At 38.7% G+C, this 16,989-nt stretch overlaps 1 protein-coding gene across 1 annotated transcript in view; it reads right to left on the bottom strand.

Annotated features, from left to right (window-relative positions):
* The window catches only part of colec12 (collectin sub-family member 12), a 208,147-nt gene extending 198,650 nt beyond the window's left edge, over positions 1-9,497 (bottom strand). Inside the window, exon 1 of the mRNA XM_039754864.1 lies at positions 8,975-9,497. Within this exon, the coding sequence (XP_039610798.1) occupies positions 8,975-8,981 (7 nt within the window). The 5' untranslated portion in view covers positions 8,982-9,497. The remainder of the gene's footprint in view (positions 1-8,974) is intronic.
* Positions 9,498-16,989: the final 7,492 nt, after the last annotated feature.

Genomic DNA, 16,989 nt, shown 5'->3' with positions numbered 1-16,989 from the left:
ACCATTACACCACCACCACCAGCCTGCACAGTGGTAACAAGGCATGATGGATCCATGTTCTCATTCTGTTTACGCCAAATTCTGACTCTACCATTTGAATGTCTCAACAGAAATCGAGACTCATCAGACCAGGCAACATTTTTCCAGTCTTCAACTGTCCCATTTTGGTGAGCTCGTGCAAATTGTAGCCTCTTTTTCCTATTTGTAGTGGAGATGAGTGGTACCCGGTGGGGTCTTCTGCTGTTGTAGCCCATCCGCCTCAAGGTTGTGCATGTTGTGGCTTCACAAATGCTTTGCTGCATACCTCGGTTGTAACGAGTGGTTATTTCAATCAAAGTTGCTCTTCTATCAGCTTGAATCAGTCGGCCCATTCTCCTCTGACCTCTAGCATCAACAAGGCATTTTCGCCCACAGGACTGCCGCATACTGGATGTTTTTCCCTTTTCTCACCATTCTTTGTAAACCCTAGAAATGGTTGTGCGTGAAAATCCCAGTAACTGTGCAGATTGTGAAATACTCAGACCGGCCCGTCTGGCACCAACAACCATGCCACGCTCAAAATTGCTTAAATCACCTTTCTTTCCCATTCTGACATTCAGTTTGGAGTTCAGGAGATTGTCTTGACCAGGAACACACCCCTGAATGCATTGAAGCAACTGCCATGTGATTGGTTGACTAGATAATTGCATTAATGAGAAATTGAACAAGTTCCTAATAATCCTTTAGGTGAGCGTATATAAAAGTCAATGTATGCGTGTGTGTGTATCACTTCCGAACGGCTAGAGCGATTTTCATGAAACGTGGTATACATGTTTCTCATTGGTCGACTAAAAATACTGTAGGGTGAAATCAACCCTAACCCACCCCCTTCTGGGTAGGTTTGGGGGTGATCTTGCGGTCTTGTATGAATGTTATCATCCAGTTGACACTCGGAAAGACCACCAGAGGGCGAACTGGAGGTGACTGCCAGCATTCTTTATATTTGAGCGCCAGGGCGCCTCTGTTGCTTTTTAAATTAAATAGAGTTGGCTGGTTCCGAGCGTCAACTGGATGATAACATGCATACAAGACCGCAAGACACGCACATTAGTGAGTCTTCATTGCTTGTTAATTTATCTTTATTTTTAAAGTTGTGTTTTTTTAATTGTATTTTTCTCAAAAAATTAAAAAAAAAACACTTTATTTTCCTCCCAGGTATTTCAGCTAGTAACAGATAGAACACTAAAGTGTTTCGCTCCCTAAAAACTGAACACTCAGAATGGAGGAGGTGATTCCTGCCCACACATCCACCATGCTCCTCATACCCACAAGAATGTCTCATCTTCCCACTGCTAATATTGGATTCCCACAGGGCAGCATTGGACATGGAGTCCGTATTCTCAGCCCTGTTGGGTACAGTGGATGCCGCCAGGGGGAGCTCACCAAGATCCAGGGGGATATTATGAGGACGTCAACCCGGAAGTACTTCGGGGTCACAAGGATGGAAGCCCGCAGTACTTCTGGGACGATTGATAAAAGAAGATGTGTTGGTGACCCGGAGAAGAAATACTTCCGGGTCAGAGACTTTAAAAGGACTCTGGGAAACCCCAGCAGATCGAGCCGGAGTTGGGTGGTAGAGGATGGAGCTGCTGGGAGTGGAGGATTGACTGTTGTGTATTTATTGTATTGATTATTATTGAGAATTGTGGAGGTGCAGTGCTTTGGGCACTTAATTGAAGAATTATTAAAGATTATTCTTCTGTGCTTTTACACGTGTGTCTGGGACGTTTGTCTAACGGGTTCAACGGGGAAACAGCGACCCCTAGCATACACAACAACTAACAATATAAAATAACATTTCACAAGATGTTTTGGACATTTCTGCACACTTTACTTACTGTGACTTCATAATAAACTGTTTTCTCATTATTTTTCTCATTGATATAAGTCTAAATAATTTTGAGATAAAGATTCTGGCCTCCTTATTTGGCATGCAACATCTTTCCCAATGAAACAAATATACTCTGGGACTTCAACTTAGCTTATGAACTTGTGTGGCAGAGCTAATTATATCCAGATGCAGCAAGGATGAGCCAAAGGAAAGATGTGGTGCGCACAATAAAGAGTACAGTAAAGCTGGAGTGTATAATCAAATATGAAGTCCAGAAAGTGAGGTTTTAAATATTAAAATGCATTTAATGGGCTGTATCTTAAATAGCATGTATTGACATACTGAGTTTATCTGTTATTGTCACACGTTCCGTTGTTCCATACTATTCTGCAGATGGATTTCCAAACCTGAAACACACCTGGACGTGCACCTTTAGGAGGACATGTGTGTTGCCATCAGAACAAAAGAAGGATTCATAAAACGTCTCAAACGACAGTTCACAGAACAACAGTCTAAAATTACATCTGGATTTTTTTGCATTATAAAAGAACATTAAATAAAATCTTGGCCTAAAGAAACAACAGACAAGCAAAACATGGCAAAAGAAACCCACAATATGCTTTGTAATGAGGCTGGAGTTGGAATAAAAACAGCCTGCCAGAGATTTTCTTTTAATGCCTTTCTGAAGGCAAAGATCTTTAGCACTACAAAGCAGCAAACTGCTTCTGGCAATAAATACAGTCGCCCACCTTAAGTCTACAAAAGTAATGTCTTTAGCACCCCCAGTTATTTAGTTGCATTAGAAGCGAAGCCAAAAGAAATGCACTTTATCCTGCAGTTCTAACTGCTTCCCCTTACTAATAAAATAAGTGGTTTAAGGAACTAGGCAGTCCATCAGCTTGCCCATTTTTAGTTCCTTTTATTTTGAATTGCATCATAAGACAAACAAAAGTGCAACTCAATGCAAAATAAACTACACAAGAGAGGGCACTGGGTATATTTTAGTCCATCCATTAATCTTCTAAATTTGTTTAGTCCAGTTTTCATAGTTGTCGTAAGGTAGTATCTACTGGAGCAGTGAGATGAATACACCACTTCACTGCAGAGCACTTTCACGACAATGTCACATTCTTTGGGATGCTGGAAAACCCAAGTGAATATTGGGAACGTGTGCAAACTCCATAACAACAATTACTGAGACAGGATTCAAATGAGTGGACCAATGTGTCACCCAGCAACTAACAAGCAACATCATAATTTACAATCCAACATTTTAGCAATATACAGTGGCATGCAGTAAGAATTTAGAGAAACAATAATGACCCTCTTCACAGGCCACCCAACAAAGAAAAACCAACTGTGAATGAAGTGAAGGTATTTGACACACTTGTGCATTCGGAAACTGTTTAGAGTTTCTAATTCATTTAATCTGTACATCTCTGGGATTTAGGAAGAGGAAAAAATCCATGCGGACATAGGAAGAACATGTAAGCTTCATGCAGACAGTACCCTGGACAGCAGTCAAACTCAGTCCCCAGGGGTTGTGAGACAGCAGCGTTACTCACTGTGCCACCCTACTTTGAATACTTTTAATTTCTCTCTTTTATTATGAGATAGCTGTGCTATTCACTGTGCCACCTCGCTGGTTTAATGGTTTAAGAAGAGTTTAAAGAAAACACAGCAGATACAAAAACAGAAAATAGAGAAATGTGAGCAGGAGACAGAAATGATAGAATGAGAGAAAGAAAGAGAAGAGAAAGAAAGTAGAGAGGAAGAGAAAAAATGGGAAAAATGAAAGTGAATAAGAAGAGAAGGAGGGCTAGAAACTGAAGAAAATGGCACTGAAATGGAGAAAGATAAAGCATGCAAAAAAAGCTGAGAAAAATGAGAGAAAACAGAAACACGTAAAGTAGAAAAGGACAAAACAGAAACAGGAAAGTGTGACTGACATTAACAAAGGGATGAAGATGAGGGAGAAATGGAGGCTAAGACAGTGAACACTTAGGATGGAACAAGAAAGGAAATTTTGCAACACTGAAGGAGGGAGAAACTGTCATATCATTTATCAAAGCAGAAGAAAATGGAAAAATGGGAAAATCGAAAAGCAATTAATGAGGGGAAGAGAATAAAAGATCTGTTTAGAAGTGTGAGAAAAGGAGAAGAGGAAAACGATGGAACAGCATCAAAAGTAACAGGAGGACAATAAGGAAAAAACATACTGGAATAAAAGTGAAAGAAAAGGATCTGTGGAGCCTAGATAAGAACTACTGACGGTCAGCTTGCCGTATGATTACTAAATTCTACCACTTTTTATTCTTAAAAATGTTTTCTTTGTTTCCTAAACTATTCTGGTTTTGCTTTCAGTTCCAAATGATACTTTCCTTTTATTCTAAAGCTTATAATTTAAACAGAATGTTATATTGCTGTACATGCTATTCTATATGCATGTTTAATGTTATTTTTTCTGTTTTACTGTAGGATGGTTTGTGCTTTTATTGAACGGTATTTTGAGAATTAATTTGACTGTTTTATAATTTTAACTTGTATAAAGAACATGTAGTACATGAAAATAAATTTCAGTTGACATGAATCGATGACAATGTATATATGCATAAAAAAGCACTGAAAGAGTCAATTTATATTTAGAGAAATCTGGATATGGAAATTGTAACACAAAACAGACAAAGGGATATTTTCTCCAATCGTAATTATTACTTAATCCTAATCTAATTCATGGATGCAGAGGTTTAATGCCTATCCCAGATATATCAGGCACAGAGCAGGATTCAAATCTGAACAGGACACCAGTCCATCACAGGGCCCTCTCACTCTCATGTCCACACAGAGTTCATTTGGAATTGTTAATTAATCTAACAAGCACACCGTTGGGCATGTGGGAGGAAAACGGGATGAAAACTCATGACAAAGAATGTGCAAACTCAAAATGGCATGGGACACTGGATCTGTGAGGCAGAAGTGCTGAACCCTATACCACCCGTGTGTAAAAATAATCTTATCAAATAAGCAGCTAGGGAATTTAAGAAAAAAGATTGATTTGAAACTATAAAAAATGCATAGCAAAAGTATTAAAAATGAAAAATGTATTACAAGAAACCTACAGATTACCAGTAAGAAGGATTTTAACTACCAGAGAATGAAAAATAATGACATAAAAAGATAATTTAGCAAGCAAAGAATATCAAAAAGCAAACATATGCACAATGTGATCAGATTTCCCAAACAGGACTTCTCAATGTGATAAAAGAGAGTGAGCTGTAGGCAGCAGGGAAAAGGAGAAAGAAAGGAGATAAATAAGGAACAGGAAAGAGAAAGACGGAGATAACAGTGGCAAGTAGAAAAGAAAACAGACAGTGCAGGAGTGAAAGAGACATAATAAAGGAAAAAAGAGATGGGGAAACAGAAGGGAAGAAACATGAAAAAGCAGAAGTAAAAAGGCAGGATAGATAGATAGATAGAAAAGGAACAATATTAGATAGATAGATAGATAGATAGATAGATAGATAGATAGATAGATAGAAAAGGAACAATATTAGATAGATAGATAGATAGATAGATAGATAGATAGATAGATAGATAGATAGATAGATAGATAGATATGAAAGGAACAATATTAGATAGATAGATAGATAGATAGATAGATAGATAGATAGATAGATAGATAGATAGATAGATAGATAGATAGATAGATAGATAGATAGATAGATAGATAGATAGATAGATAGAAAGGAACAATATTAGATAGATAGATAGATAGATAGATAGATAGATAGATAGATAGATAGATATGAAAGGAACAATATTAGATAGATAGATAGATAGATAGATAGATAGATAGATAGATAGATAGATAGATAGATAGATAGATAGATAGATAGATAGATATGAAAGGAACAATATTAGATAGATAGATAGATAGATAGATAGATAGATAGATAGATAGATAGATAGATATGAAAGGAACAATATTAGATAGATAGATAGATAGATAGATAGATAGATAGATAGATAGATAGATAGATAGATAGATAGATAGATAGATAGATAGATAGATAGATAGATAGATAGATAGATAGATAGATAGATAGATCATTTTAAGGTGGCAGCGCATTAAGAAGAGGTTTGAGTCCACAACTTATCAAAGTGACCGACTGCCACCCTCCTGGCCAATTGTCAGTCTGTTGCTTCCCTTGAACCATTTAAGCATTGATATTTCCAGATTTTTATAATAATTATCATGCTTGAACAGGTTTCAGATAACTAAAATATTTTCCTAGCATATCTATCTTTTTATGTCTTCTTCCAAAAGAAATGCGGTAAGTTTATAACTGCTTAAAGATTTTAGCTTTATAATAATTCCATTAAGCTAATTTTTAGTTGTTTGTTTTCAATTTGTATTTGTATCTCTTTCTTAATAGATAAATGGAAAAACATCTGAAATATGCAAAAAGTTGCCAAAAAACATTACAAAGTACTGAATGAAAACTAAATGACATAACAGGAATTGTTTCTGCTCATTTCCCAAAACAGACAAAAAGTGCCGGTTGTTCTGTATAACAGACACAAATACTCTTTTCGACAGTGGAATGAACTCACAATGTTTTATTGTGAAATTCTGCATTGTTTTGTAAGGCAGTTTTGCGGTTCCTGTAACAAACACTATGTTCAAAAAGGAAAGATCAGCTGATGCTGGAGGCAGAGTACTCAGTGGTGTTTTTTGGGATATGCAGCCTATTAAAAAAACTGCACATATTACACTTCAGAAAGTCACTCGTGTTTGAAATATAAAGCTGAGTTGTCAGATGTCCTATAATAACAAAGGTTTTACCGTGAGGCCACAATGGGACTGTGAAATGATGCCAAAAAAATTTCACAACCCAGTTTGACTTCCACTGGCATTTAATCACTAGCAGATGTGCAGGCAATACAAGCATTTCAGCATTTGTGGCACACTTGAACAAGGAGCAGATGCACACATGAGGTACATGGCTGTCACTAGGTGTGCACACCACATCGTATGTTTGGAAGAATCACATAAGGCCCGAGTCACTCACTAGCATCACTCTTTAATGTTTTGAGCGCCTACTATTGTTTTTAACTTACAAAGCATTACTAAGGTCTTCTACAGCAACATTTCCTTGTTTTTGCAAAATATTCTGCATAGAATTTAAAGTTTTAAACTCTATTTGTTTATAAAGTTTCCATCACTCAGGATAACTGGCATTTCTGTATGTGAGTAGTGATGTCCTTCACTTAGATGTTGCCCAGTACTAAGCTGTGCCCACATCATGAGTGAAAGGCGCTATATACAACATACCAAAACCTTTAGACACTGACATGAAACCTTAATTATCATGTGCTGTGAAAAGTTTTTTGTGTGTGGTTCATGTTAGGCTTCTGACAGAAACCATGGGCCATAATAAATCACATTAGATGAATCAACTTTTTAACATACATCATTGATCTGTAAGTTATTATTGCAATCTGCTTTACTGTATTTGCTGTTAGGTCACTTAGTGTTGAATGTAACCTTACACAAAGTTCAACAAACTTTCAATAGATTCACAGCGGAGAACAGAAGAATAAAAAATAATTTTATCCCGTAGTCCAAACTTTTGTCTTTTAAAATGTACAGTTTCATAAAAGTGTGCTCATTAAATGCGAACGTTTCACAAAAAATGTTGCGCTGTGTTATATAATTCCTCTATAACAGATCAGAAGATACCACAAACTATGCATATCACAACACTGTTGAAAGGCTAAAACAATAATGAAATATTATAAACATTATTTGTCCATGCATCCATCGGCCTATTAATAACCCCATCCTTTCTGCAGTAAGCCATAAGGCGAAGGTAGGACTATTGTGAGCTCTATGGTATATCAAATGCATTACTTAGGTCTTATCAAGCCTCCTGGCCCCCATTCAAAGTTGGAGGCAACTTCTGTTCTTCTTAGGAATTGCTAACAAATCCTTAAATATCTAAAAAAAAAAAACATCCCCCACTAAACACAATATTGCCTTTGGACAGTAAAATTCCCATTAAAATGTGATGCTATTATTTAGCCATTTGACCCTATATACACAGTAAAGACCTGAATAAAACTTTAGCCAAAGCAATGAATTTCAACGATGTGCTCTGCAGCAGGGTCCAGGCATCCCCAGTATCCTGGTCACCTGATGTCCACATATTTTCCTTGTTTTCACTTGGCAATGGTCTTAGTGTTAGTTAGCCTATGGCCTTCAATTGTAATTTACTGTACATTTCCAAATCTACCCTGGTATGATTTGCCATTCTTGAATCTTAAAATGTGTCCGGCCAATTGTTAAGGGCAGGATTAGATTGATATTCAAAAGCCCTTTTTTTTCTTGTGTGCCCATCTGTAAGATGTTGGCAGGCAGTGTAGTGTGCAGGCAAAAGAACTTGACTTTGACCATTAAAGCTGTCGGTTTAATTCCGTTCTCTGCCTCAATGTGTGACACTGAGGGAGTCACTAAACATGCCTTTGCGCTAACTGTAAAAGTAGCTGTGAACTGATGTGTGCAGACGGTAATCAAAGTGCTGTTTGCACCATCACTTTCAGCCTCTTGACTCCCTTCTCATTTCTGTCTTCCTTGAATTTCGTGTCTTAGTCTCCTTCTCTTGTTGAACTCATCTTTTTGTCACTGAGATTCTGGCGTTTGTCATTCTGTAGCATAATGACTGAATGCGTATAGCAACTACATTCAAGTCGCAGCTGTTACTGACTTTTCCAACTTATTAATACAGTTTTCCAATCTTTAATACAAATACACATGTAAAATGATTCGACGTTCCAAATTGTGCACATTCTTTCTTGTACAAGAAGCCAAAACTATGTTTCATTTATCTCATTTTTAAATATTTATTTGTTACATGTTTTAAATTATCCAAATGTTAATCCTCTGATTTTGCCTGAACAAATAATGGATTTTTAAGTCTAGAAATGTAAACGTTTCTTTCACGTTGAATCACAGCAACATTTTGAGTGTTTTGATATTTATAACGGTGCCAATAATAGTTATCCATACGCACCGTAATAAATAATGTCACCCACAGCACGTACCTTTCATCGTGGTACCGGAGAACAGCCTCTAGAAATAAAGTTACAAAGTAAAGCTCTCTATCGCATCTCCCGCTTCTCCCAAGATGTTTTGATTCGCCTGCCCAGTTGCACTGCTGTCTCTCGCGCTAACAGTTTAAAGGCCAGTCCATACAGTCCGAAGACGGCCGTCTCACTGCTGGGGGAGAAGCTCTGGCTGCTGCGTGGTGGTCGATGTTTTGGAGCGTCTTTCTCCCAGTGCGTCTTCTCGGACTCCACTGGCTATAATCAGAAAACCACAAACATTTCAAACGAGAAAGGAAGTTCCGAGTCTGCAGGCTTTACGTGCTGCCGAACCACGTGTTTTGCACATCTGTCTGATCCCTCTGGTGTCCGTTTGTTAAAGGGGGAAAGGTGAAGATGTCCAAGGAGTGCAAAGCGCAGGATGTGCGGGCGATTCTGCAACTCCGCAGATGACTTGGATTAGATTACTGCTGCGCCGAAACGGAATTTCGGAAGAAAAAAAAAATCTGGGATTCATTAAGAACTCCTTGTCACGACGTCAGCTCGCCAGACCATGGCTGTAAAAGCGCAAGACGGGGGAGTCTGTCTTTCTTTCTTTCTTTCTTTCTTTCTAACTGCGCAATAACAAGACGCAAAGAAAAACGAGAACCTCAATTAAACAATAGACTTACTGGGCATTCCTTCAGTTGCACTGGCTTTAGAAATCGATTTGAATTATCAACAGGAAATAATTTAGTACACCAAGTGATTTTTTTTTTTACAATTAATTTAAATTGTGAAAAAAAAATCACCTTTAAATACAGTATTTCACAGATTTTATACTTTAAACTTTTAAATAAATGGTGAACTTATACACCAATCATATTTGGAATGGCATTGTATTGAACTATTGTTGTATTCCTTTGTGAAAAGACCATTCTCAAGATTTTGGATCCTTTTGTTTATGAAGAGTTCTTTGTATTAAACTGTATAGTAATCCAAAAGTTTTAACCACTTCCTGTTCATAACACTTCCCTGGTTGTTGTCAGTCTGTAATATTTACTTTAAGAATATAATATTTGTATTATTAGTTTGCATCACAACATTAATGTATTTAATTTAGATTTTTCTTTTAGGACGAAAAAAAAAAGAAAGTCTCAGTGCCGTCTGATATATATAAATTAAGAATGCCTGTACTGTACAAAAGTTCCTATCATTTTCAAAGCCATTTATTCCTGTTCACGGTCACAGAAGTTTGTGGCCTATCTGTACAGCCTCAAGGCAAGACCAAACCATGGACAGGACATCAGGTCATTGCAAAGCTCACATAGGGATAACTTAGATTAGCAAACTCACATTATAAAGAGGTCTGAGAATATAGTTGGGAACTGGACTACTTGGCGGAAAACCTACAAGAGACATGGGGGATAAATTTAGATTCTATACTTGGACAACAACTGAGTCCTGGATTCAAACATAGGTTATTGAAACATGAAATAGCAGAGCTAACCAGTAGTAGGTTAGTTAAAAAATATGGTGCCTGTCATAGTGAATAATGACTTTGCTCTTACAACAACAACATTTATTTATATACCACATTTCCATACAAACAATGGTACGTAGCTCAAAGTAGCTTACAGATAATATCACAGCAACTAATCTACTTCTTTCCAGGAATCAATCAATATATTACATGCCTATACTGTACATAAATCTACATTTTTAAACTAATAATCTTCTTGAAGTACAAATAATTCTATTCCTAGATATTAACTGCCCTTGGTCAGCCAACTTCACAGACTCACTGGGTACTCTGAAATATATCATAATACACACAAGCAGTGATGATTTCAGAATATTATCACAAACATCTGACAATGGATGCCTTATTGTTGATGGGACATCCACTCATAGCATCATTTTTCAGGACGATAAGAAGTGAAAGGGAAAGAAAGAAGATATACTAATAGCTAGTTAAAACAACTGTCATAATTAAAACACAATATGAACAGCATTCTAAAAAGTGCATGCTGTGCTAAAGTAATGCGCCTAAAGCCTCAATTTACATGCTGAGACACACAAAAACTCTTCAACACAGCCAAAAAAGATCATTCCCAATTTTGGAGGCCCTTTAGCAGAAAGCTCTGTGCCTTTTTCAGTAGTTTTATGTATCCATAAAATTTTAAGCATGCCTTCATCTTAAAATTGCAGCTTGAACTTTGGAGCCATTAATTGGTTTGTTAATAAGGGATCTAAAACATTAGCAACTTAATACTTGTATGTTATAAAGTGGATATTAAAATTATTTCTAGCAGAGTGATTTAATAATTAATTATTCATTTCAACGTGCAAAGTTGTAAGCAAACTATTTGAAAAGCATGAGAATTATTATTTCTGCTTGATACAAATGGTTAAACTAGAGATTCTTCTTATTAAGAAACCACTATAAGTATGCAGTATTTCTAAACCAGATAAAAAAAAAAACATTTTAGAAAGTGTTGAAATATAATGAGTAATGATGTTTAAATCTGCATTAAAAATTATATCAACAATTTGTGTAGATTCAGCCAAGCTAAAGTTCAAGAGTCTGAGTTAAGGGTCACCAGTGTTGACTTACTACCTGGCACTAAAAGATCTTGTTTTTACAGAATTTACAGACAAATAATTTACACTCATTCATTATTTTTTTTATACTAAGGCACTTAATTAATGATGTAAATAGAGCTATATCATTTGATTTAATTAGTAAAAACAACCTGTGAATTATCTACACAAGAAAACAAGTTAAGGCTCTGATTATGAATAACTATAACAATAACAACATCATAAGAAAAGAAAGAATTGGTCTCAGCTCAAACCCCTGACTGCAGACAGGAATGAGGTTGTATTGTCCTCGTTCCTCTACTCATATATGATTTCACCTTTATGAAGAAACCATCTAAGTACAGTGCTTAACAGTGCAAATAAATTCTCAAGCCTGAAGAGATGAATGTTATTGTCAGAGGTGTCCAAGTCTGTGTTTAAATGATAAAGAATAAGGAGGGTGGCATTTCATTTATGCTTGAGTGATAGCTGCCCTTGTAAGGAGGGCAAATCCTACACTGAAATTTCTCAGAAAAATAAAATTACAGCTATAAGGTTGCTTTTAATTGTAAAGTGTAAGTAAAACATGCATTTGTTATTTTCATATGATTCTTAAAAAATATGATTTTTTTAATGTAGTTTGTGAATGAGAGTGATTGCTTTAGAGCAGGGGTCCTCAATCACGGTCCTGGAGGGCCGCAGTGGTTGCAGGTTTTTGCTCCAATCCAATGGCCTAATAAGAAGCACTTATCGCTCAAGTAACACTTCTGCTTCGCTTTAGTTGTCTCGCTCATTAAGATTTTGAACCCTTATTGTTTATTTTAGTCTTAAACAGCTGTATTCTTGGTTTTTAATTTTAGGATTAGCAATAGGATGCAAATGACAAAAGAGACCAGCATTTCTCCATTTAACTTGTTACCATTTACACTTGATTGTATTTATCGTGTGGTGTTTGGTTTCATTAAATACTTGGAAAGAAAGTGAAGAGAAAAAAGTGAAGGACTGAGAATTACTCCTCCATTTTAGCCTTCAAATCATTTGGATAATATCTTTAGAAAGGGGAAGGATTTCAGAATTACCTGACATAGCAGAATTAAAGCACTAACAAGCAAGTCAAGTCAAGTTGGGGAGCATGCACTGGTACAGTGCATTGCTGCACCCACTACACGACGAAACACTTTGGGATCCTAGTTGGCAACCCCCCAGGCAGACACGTGGTCCATTCCCACCCTCTGGAAATGACCCTCTATCTGCCACAGCCAGGTGTTACTTGGGGGACCCCTTAGCCTGGTCTAGCCACTTGGGTCCCCTACAATGAGGATCTTACAAGCTGGATCACCCTTGTGGAAATGCGCCACATGGCCGTTGTGCCGTAACTGACGCTCCCTCACAATGCAGGTAATGTGCTTCATTTAGGACTCCATGAGCAACCACTCATTCCACACAAAGTCAAACCAATGGTACCCAAGGATTTTCCGGAGAGGCACAGTACCAAAGGAGTACAGCCTTCGTTTCAGGTCACTGGATTAGCGTCCATGACTCACAACCATATAGCAAGACAGGAAGCACCAGGACTCTAAAGACTTGGACCTTCATCCTTTTGCATAGATATTGGGAGCGCCACACACCCCTTTCCAGTGACCTCATGAGCCCCCATGCTCTCCCAATCCATCTACTGACTTCACAGGAAGAGTCACCAGAGACATGAATGTCACTGCCAAGGTAGGAAAACCTCTCGATGAGGTCAACACTCTCTCTGCAAACAGACACACTGCTGATGGCTGTGCCCAAGAGGTTATTAAAGGCCTGGATCTTGGTTTTTATCCAGGACAATCACAAGCCCAGACCCTCAGACTCCTCACTCAGTCTCTCAAGCGTCCCAATCAGAGCCCCCATTGGCTCTGCGAAGATCACAGCATCGTCAGCAAAGTCAAGATCCATGAATCTTTCTTCACCAACAGATGCCCCACAGCCACTGGACCCCACGACCTTGCCCAACACCCATTACATACAAGCATTGAACAGAGTAAGAGCAAGAACACACCCCTGAGAAATCCCAGAATCAACTGTGAAAAACACAGAGGTCCTGCCTCCACTCTGCACAGCACTCACAGTACCAGTGTACAGGCCGGCCATGATATCCAGCAACCTCAAGTGGATCCCGCGAACCCTCAAGATGTTCCACAGGGCAGCTCAATCAACTGAGTCAAACGCCTTTTGAAAATCAACAAAGGCTGCAAAGAAACTCTGCCGATATTCCGATTTGCGCTCTATGAGAACCCTCAGTGCCAGGAATTAGTCGATGGTAGACTTCTTAGGCGTAATGGATCCTATTGAGGACAACCCTAGCAAGGACCTTACCCAGCACAGAGAGCAGTTTTTTCCCCCTGTAGTTGCCGAAATCCAGGCAATCACCCTTCCCTTTCCAGATAGGGATGACAAGTCCCGTTTTCCAGTCAGTTGGGATGCCAGTCTCCTAAATGGAAGCAAACATTGGTTGCAATGCCAGGAGGACAGCCTTTCCACCAGCCTGGAATCTGGTGTTTGGGGTGAACTTCTCCAGGCTGGTGGTAACTAACAAGCCATGAAATTAAATTATTGACAAGAATTGCTTTCTAATTAAGCAACCAGGTTAGAACAAAAACCTGCAGCCACTGCAGTCCTCCGGGACTGTGATTGAGGACCTCTGCTTTAGAGTTTTCCAAACACAGAGTGATGCTTAGGAGGCCAAAATACCATTATTAAAATACACAGGGTATTTGTGAAATTACATATAAATGGAAAAGAAAAGAAATTCTGCCTTTAGTCTGGGTCTTCCTACAAAGGTGCTCTTCCCCTACGTATCACATAGGGTGGCTAGCCCAGTTGTCCCAGCCCTAATTCACAAGGAAACTACTCTGCCTCACCTCTCATATCTTTCTCATTGCTCCCTCTCTAGCAAAGCACTTGCCTTGCCTCACCTCCCAACTTCAAGTTCTCCAAGTACTGTACTGATGGAGCTGTTGACTTGGCATGACACATGGGCAGAGAATAAGGCACTGGAAGATGGAACGTAGTCACTAAACAGCCAAGTTCAAAGCCAGAACATCAATAGCAAAAGTCATCTGAACAAAATTACAAAACCAAAGGTTGTCAAAAATTCAAGAGCCAGAAAACTATTCACAAAAATACCCTGTAGGTTTGTTTATTGTTCAGGATCTTTCTATTGAGAAACACTAGTTTAAGTACCATCGCTTGTGTGATGTAATCATGGAACAATAGAGTATTGTGTTCTAGGAAGCTGTACTGAAAAATACAGCATCCAAAATAACAATCTTTTTTTTTTAAATATGACAATAAAATATCTTTTAGAGCAACAAAATGCAGGGAATAAATTATGACAAATGTAAGTCCTCCATCATTCTAAGGCTTTACAAAATACTAAAATCCAGTAAAGAATTTCTAGAGTTCTGTAAAAATATTACAACAGTAGGCATAACAGATAACTTTGTAATAAAGTTTTGTCCAAAATGGACTTTGAAGTCTTGTCCAGGGATCACTCCCTAACTGCGTTCAGGGTTAAGGGTATCATCTTGAACATCTAGAACTGCTCTCCTATCATTCACTCTGCTAGCCTCAGGTGTTCCAAAAGCTCTCCTTAAAGGCCTGAGCAAGACCCAGGTGGCATGTCAACTATAATATAAAGCAGGGTTCAACGCACACTATAGGAGACATCCTGTGATATCCCGTGTAGTGGGAAAGTAGCCCCCAGCCAACACTCTGGACATCTGATAGATCAGGAGCTGAACGGGATCAGAGGAGAGAGAAGACACAGACCAAAAACTGAAAGGTGAAACGTGCAAGTTTATTTATAAGAGCGTTGTGACTTGTCAGGCAGAGTTTGTTTGACAGTCATTCAGAGCTGACACTCCATCAAAAGCAAACAGAAACAAAAAGGAAAAAAAAAACCAGGAACAATGTGTGTGTTTACAGTAAGTATAATGCACTGCTACAAGAAGTAGTCAGTCTCCCTTTTCTGCACGGAGCAGGAAGCTCTTCAAAAGGGAAAAATAGGAAAACATATTTACAAGAAAAAGCGAGTGTAAATTCTGCTGAATCCAAACACAGGAGCCAATCCCAGCCAACATAGGGCACAAGGCAGGAACCAATCCTGGGCAGGGTGCCAACCCACCGCAGATCACACACAAACACCAAGCACACGCTAGGGCCAATTTAGAATCGCCAATCCATCTAACCTGCATGTCTTTGGACTGTGGGAGGAAACCCACGCAGACACGAGGAGAACATGCAAACTCCACGCAGGGAGGACCCGGGAGGTGAACCTGGGTCTCCTTACTGCGAGGCAGCAGCGCTACCACTGCACCACCATGCATGTGTACATTGATAATGAAAAACAAGTGCACCAATCCCTGAAGAAAAAAATATCCTAAATCCCAAATATGTGTAAATACCTCCAACAAAACAACACTCGGTGATGTATACGTACAAAAAAAAATATTTGGAAAGTCGTCAAGAATCAGAAACAACTGCTCCTCCTATAGCTCAGCAGTGCTTATCCCTACCTCGCATCTAGGTCCACTGATGACCCCTGTTGGCCGGCAACTCCTTAATTATATCCAGCAAGACTATCCAGCCAATCCGGCACCACCATCTGCGCCACTCACCTATCAAGGCAGACGCTGGTGCGTTCACACCGCGCAAGTAACTTTCTATCTGAAATCGAACAAACTGCCGGTTGCGCGTGCAAGCCCCACGGATGGCTAACGGCTGTACTGAGCTCACATACACCTTAGCCGTTGCTTCAGTAAGTAAAACTTATTTACTTAAAATACGGGATCCCCTTCTCTTACTTGCTACTTCATTTACAAATGCAACTGCTGACATTTTCATGCAGGCGCGACGCACCTCTGAACCATAAGGGTTATTCCATTAGGCTGGCTCACTTTTACCTGTAAAGGTAGAAATGTTCGTTTAGCGCTAGATTAACTTACACTGATAAAACTCAACGCCGCACATTACCACACATCCATACTGACACCCTTTCACTTTGCCTGTTGACTACCATTGCTATTCTGGAATAACTGCTTGTTAGGCATTCCAGCTGTATGTAGGACCTACCCCATCCAGTTTTATATCATCTTCTCTATTTCTGCGGAAAAGTGGATGGAAGATATTAACAGGACTAAAGGCAGAACCAGTGGGATGTTTTTACCATTCTCCAATGAAATCATGGACCCTAGCCTGCAATGTTTCTCTCGCTGTCGGTTTAACAGTCATTTCCTGGGTTAGACAGGTTGTCAGACTGACCACCAAATTTTTGGGGTATTAGAGCAGATGTTTTTGCAGCTGGTTGCTTTTCCTGACCATTTTCATTTAGTCGACTTTTATGAGACACAAGAAAAACGGTGAACCTTATTCTGACCCCAGGTCACAAGGCTTGCGTCTCGCCTGCA

This window comes from Polypterus senegalus, chromosome 5, assembly GCF_016835505.1.
Source record: "Polypterus senegalus isolate Bchr_013 chromosome 5, ASM1683550v1, whole genome shotgun sequence".
Classification (NCBI taxonomy): domain Eukaryota; kingdom Metazoa; phylum Chordata; class Cladistia; order Polypteriformes; family Polypteridae; genus Polypterus; species Polypterus senegalus.
The sequence above is the reverse complement of the archived record's forward strand: the minus strand, read 5'-3'. Positions and strand labels throughout refer to the sequence as shown.